We start from the raw sequence: 6,000 nt of genomic DNA on the forward strand, positions 1-6,000 counted from the left end.
TTAAAAGTACTAGGTGGAAAGGTATAGCAAATAATTTTCTTCAAAAATTATCTCTTCATTGAGGAGACAAGCATTGTAGAGGCTGAATGTCTGGAGAGTTGGAACAATGGTAAAATTTGAAAATAATGCTTGCAGGATGCTGGTGACACTAACCATAACTTAGAGACCTATAGGCATTTATGATTCCCTTGCCCCCTTTGGCTATTTTTAGCTTTAAATCAAAAAGAACAAAAAAGAACAAACATAACATTTCAAGCTGGCTCATCCCAAGGGGTTGTGGGCAGGATCTGGTTGGCACTTGAATATTTTATTTATGTAACAAAACTAAACTTGTGATCCTTATTCTTTCATTATAATTATACTTTTCATATAAACCTTTTAAATAAAAAAAGCTCATTAACAAATGTAAATCCTTTCCTTCTAAATGCTAGAAAATCAGTATTTGCATTCTGAAAAAAAGTTAGTGATGCTGTAATTCTTGAAAAAATAATCTTTTAATTGAGCAGCAACTAAATAGCAAATTTAGTTGTGCAAACATTTTTTAGGTGGCACTCATGGCATTACTGGGCCATAAATTATGGCATTTTTCTTGTATTTCTAAAACACAAAAAATAAAAAGTACCTTCTCAGTAGAAATCAAGTCTAGGTTTCAGAACAATGTATTAATATCTTATATGGAAATTGCTAACTGTTCCCTCAAAACGCTATTACTAAACATACATTTACAAAAAGCACTAGAAGCCTCTGAGGGTTAAGCCCCTATTGTATAATTCTGCATATCTCTAGCCCATGATTTCTCAGTCAGTACTGTTGATTTGATATTGTAATGAAATCTATAAGTGATTTCTTATATAAGCTCTTCCAAGATGATCATGTCTTATTCATCTTTCTTTTCACAGGTGCTATACTATTATAATATTTATCATAATTTATAAATAATGAAAGATTGAGTAAAATTTATATAATCTTTATACAGGGATATCAAAATTAGTAATGTTTTTAAAACTTTATAACACTAATATCCATAATACTACCTCCAAAGCCAATCTAAGAACATTTTGCAATATATAATATGGCAACAAGATGCACACTTTAAGAGGGTATCTTAAGGCTGATGACAAACACTGAAGGAGAGACTTACTTACACAAACTGGGAATGGCTAATTCAAACAAATGTTTTCTCAATCAGCTAATAATTTATAAGTGACTTCTATGCATTCAATTTAATGTTCAATGTTTCTAGTGTATTATTGAACTCTCCTGACAACATTATGAGGTAAATGGCAAAATTTCCATTTTATAAATATGCCAACTTAGACTTAGCTGGATCATGGCAAAAGGAAGAGGCAAGGGGGATAGGATTCTAGGCCTCCTTATCCTGAGCTCAGTGCTATTCTCATTGCTGTTATTTTTATATCCATGCATCTGTTCATATTTTCTATAGATTTGAATTAAATGAAGAGTATATCTATGATTCATTCAAAAGACTACGTAGTAAAGTGATAAGACACCACAAGGTTATGGTCATTCTATATCAACTAGGTAAGAGTACAATATGCTCGATGTTCATTAGTCCTTAGTTGCTTCTCTGACGTTATCAATATGGATAAAATCACTCACTGGGGAAATTAAAAAGCATTAAATGGCAATTGCTGAAAGAAACTTTGTTATTTAAAATCCTATGCCAAAATGACAAAGCAATCAAAGTTTGACAGGGCAAGCTAATTAGTATGCCAGATTTGAAATGTAAAACACCTTCAAGGTTCTGCTTCTAAAAAGTTTCATATCATCTTAATAGGCTCTCCACATAAATTGTCAAGCAAAGTAAGTAATATTTAAGGTTAAAGTTTTGTTTTCCACAGGTTTACAAATCAAAATGATGTGCTAGTTTATTAAAAAGGAGCTATGTTCTTTTTTTTTTTTTTTGAGAAAAAAGGAGCTATGTTCTGCTGCCAGTTTGAAAGATTTCTGTTGATACTTTAAATATTAAATAAAATCTCTCATAGAAAGACTAGCAAATTCTACAGTGTTTTTAAAAAGACACTAGATAACTGCACTATAAGGTAGACCTTATCTCATACTGGGAACATTATTATTTCTTCAGATTTAAAGAATAACAACAATTATAAGAGCAAATGTATAAAAAAGATGTGTGTGTATAAAGGTGGTATATACATAAATAAATAGCTGCACTATTTCTCAAATCCTGATATTTAACTTATCATATTGTGCCACAAGAGGATTTTGTTACCCCATATTTTTCTAAGAAACAAACAAATTAATTAAAACAACAAAAATCCCACTGTATTGTGAAAGATAAAAGTAAATGACATATTGCCTTTGAGGGCAATGACAGACCATGTTCTCGCTTCAAGAAATGATCATCAAGTAGCCAAATGTAAAATTTAAAAAAAAAACTCAACACTGATTTTAAAAAAGTCACGTCATAAAGAATTTTTCTAATGAATGAAATTTCACATGAAATTAGAAAAATACTTCAAAAGATGAATCTTCTCTCTTTTAAACAAAAAGGCAATTTACTTTTTTTTCAATAAAAACTGACACACAGCACGGAAGAGATGGTGTTGTGCAAACATACTGCATCACACGGCAATGCTTGATCAAAATCAGCAATCAGGAGCGAAAAGAAGGCAGTGTTTCGTGATCATAATAGCAAATTCTGGAAGACAACCAAATATATCATCTGGCAGTTCAACAGCTGTTACAGCTTGGTAGTAATACCTTGGCATTTGCTGTAAGCTATAACTTAGAAAAATTGATTTTTCATCTGCCAGATAAAACCCCAAATCTCCTTTTAACATGTTAATATTTAAATAAAATATATGTACTGGTCATTTTTATTTTACACCTTTGATAGTAGAGTTGCCAAATTAATTCTTCTATTAATAGTTTAATTCAACTCTAAATACCTGGCAAAAGATTGACATAGGCAATAATGTAAATGCAATTTGTTGAGTTTCATTGTGTTAGCACATTAAATTAATATCTGCTAACATCATTCTCAGTTGCATTTATCCCTCTTAAGCAGATAAAACACTGGTATTCTGAAAGAACAAGTTTAGGAATGTCATTATAATTTCATCAGAGAGTACTGACAACAATAAGTAGAGTAAAATTACATAATTAATGATCTCAGTATATATAATTACAACTACAATTTAAACAACTATAAAATGAAATTTATTGAAAAATGAAAGAAATTTCTGACGAAGGCCACATACATCACCGAAATGTCTGAATAATACACACAGTAGCTAGAGAGAAAATAAATTGCACCTTTAAGTATAACTGATTCTCTTAAGTGACACTGTTTTAAGACCCTTCAAAATCTCAGAGTAGGAAGGATGTTTTCCATTAAGTAAATTCTTTACAAAAACCTTCAAGTCTGGCATTCTATTTAGATTGTGAAATGTCATACAACATTTAGAATTCAACATTTATGCAATCCAGTTTTAGAAAATGAAATGGCATGCACATATCAAATTTTAAAGTTACCAAATAGAGGTTCACCTTTATGCCTATTGCTGTTTTCTTTGCTTCTGCTTTTAATTTGGTTGCTCGTAAAATAGGTTTAGTTTTTTTATAATCCTGTTTACCTAGAAAGAAATAGTTTCAGACAATGAGTTATGCTTATATATAATTAAGTTTAACAATCATTTGAAATGTCAAAGAATGTTTAAATACAGTGAAACAGAGACACAGAGTTGCAAAGTAGTTCCCAGTGGTGGTAACCATAAACTTGTCACCAAAAGGTCAAATTTTCCTTCTCTCTTACTTTTTCAAGAAGAAGATACTGACGGACATCTTCGATTTGCTGTATAGTGAATGTCAAAAAAGATAAAAACTTGTTTTAGAGAACACAAAATTTAAAGTAAAGCAAATAAACCTTTTGGAAGCATTTGGAAACAGATGCATAAGTAAATAAGTATATGTAAGATCCCATTAACAGGTAAAGTTAACTTTGTCTTCCTAAGAGTAACAGCTCATTATAAATGTATTTTATTATGGATACATTAAGCATTCAAAACATAAGTGAGAAATATCCCCAAGTTTCCTTTAAGTAAAAGACTAAAGAAGAAATCTATAAATACTTAACTTTTAGCCGTACCCTGAATTCATTAGAAAAATATGTATTTAACTTTTATTTCCTCTTAATAGAGAACAAAATTAATATGGCTAGATAGCAGTTATAGGATAGCTACATTTAGATAATAGTTTCAATAATCTCTTCCACATTTCATAGCCAAAAATGTGTGAAACTGAGTTAGTGTCACAAAATTTCCTTTGTGTATCATCTAGTGACTCCGGCAAAGAGTAACAAGAGTGGATTACACAGCCTGGGGAGAATATAGGTTTAACAACAAGAACAAGAATAGTAAAAGCATTCGTTACAATGATATATTTTTTGTTACCCAACTCTTAACTAGGAACTGAGTCAAAATGAGCCTCAAACATAACAATATAATATGTTATTCTCAGGAGGAGTTAATACATGATTGTATAACCTCTCTGGCTATTTTATATTCTTATTTTGCTTTATTTTCATCTTTTCCCCTTCCTTTCGATGACCAGTTCCTTTACAAAACTCATCGCTACATTCCCTTCATCTAAATAATACAAATTCTAACTTTAATTTCCACACCTTCTTCACATTGAAATAAATTGAAAAGCAGTTGGTCTAAACTCAAGTATATCATAAAAATTTAATGTGCAATATATCTTAATGTGTCTGCTAATGATTCAAAAGTATCTTTAAAATTTCATACAGAGTTTTAGAACTAGAAATGGTAGTCAAATGAGAGTCAAATGGATGGGCGTAGTGAAGAACCACTATATTTGTGTCCATTAGACACATAAAAGTGTTTGTTTGGCTGGAAAGCAAGGTATTTTGTTTTTAAAGGATTGTATTCTCTTTCCTTAAATGCTATTGTATAGCAATAACTCTGGATCAATGAGCATGCAGAAGCTTAATAAATATTATTTGATGATGGGGTCTGATGATCTAGAAATGAGCCAATTGTCATAATATGAATCAAATGATCTAAATTTCAATAATGGAATGAACAAAATACATGAGAAAAATGTTACTCTGACCCATTTTAAATTAGCAATATTTAATTTTGATGAAAAAAATCTGGACAAGTGTTCACTCTAATTTCACATCTCTACAGTCAAACTATTCATGTCATTATTCCTGCTGAGCTATAAACAGTTCAGAACAATGAAAACGGTGACACATCAAAGGCCTCCGGTCAGGGTTACCAAGCAAGTTTCTAACTGGAATTCTAAAAGATATTTGAAGATTGTAGATTTATCAAAAACTAGCTTCTTGTTTCATCCTATATATGCCCTATAATAATCTCTTGATGCTATGGTGGGGGGTGGGGGGTGAGCAGCGGGAATAAACAGATGCAAGAGGATAATCTTTTTTTTTTATTATTATACTTTAGGTTTTAGGGTACATGTGCACAATGTGCAGGTTTGTTACATATGTATCCATGTGCCATGTTGTTTTGCTGCACCCATTAACTCATCATTTAGCATGAGGTATATTTCCTAATGCTGTCCCTCCCCCCTACCCCCACCCCACAACAGTCCCCGGAATGTGATGTTCCCCTTCCTGTGTCCATGAGTTCTCATTGTTCAGTTCCCACCCATGAGTGAGAACATACGGTGTTTGGTTTTTTGTCCTTGTGATAGTTTACTGAGAATGATGTTTTCCAGTTTCATCCATGTCCCTACAAAGGACATGAACTCATCATTTTTTATGGCTGCATAGTATTCCATGGTGTATATGTGCCACATTTTCTTAATCCAGTCTATCGTTGTTGGACATTTGGGTTGGTTCCAAGTCTTTGCTATTGTGAATAGTGCCGCAATAAACATACATGTGCATGTGTCTTTATAGCAGCATGATTTATAGTCCTTTGGGTATATACCCAGTAATGGGATGGCTGGGTCAAATGGTATTTCTAGTTC

The 6,000-nt window shown here is 31.8% G+C and overlaps 1 protein-coding gene across 12 annotated transcripts in view; it reads right to left on the bottom strand.

Moving 5' to 3' along the window:
* The window catches only part of TRIQK (triple QxxK/R motif containing), an 86,130-nt gene that overhangs the window by 5,293 nt on the left and 74,837 nt on the right, over positions 1 to 6,000 (bottom strand). For all 12 annotated transcript variants that reach the window (XM_032760034.2, XM_032760033.2, XM_058444490.1 and 9 more), the window contains one exon: positions 3,532 to 3,617. In XM_032760034.2, coding sequence (XP_032615925.1) covers positions 3,532 to 3,617 — 86 coding nt within the window. The remainder of the gene's footprint in view (positions 1 to 3,531; positions 3,618 to 6,000) is intronic.

Source organism: Hylobates moloch, unplaced genomic scaffold, assembly GCF_009828535.3.
Source record: "Hylobates moloch isolate HMO894 unplaced genomic scaffold, HMol_V3 SCAFFOLD_9, whole genome shotgun sequence".
Lineage (NCBI taxonomy): Eukaryota > Metazoa > Chordata > Mammalia > Primates > Hylobatidae > Hylobates > Hylobates moloch.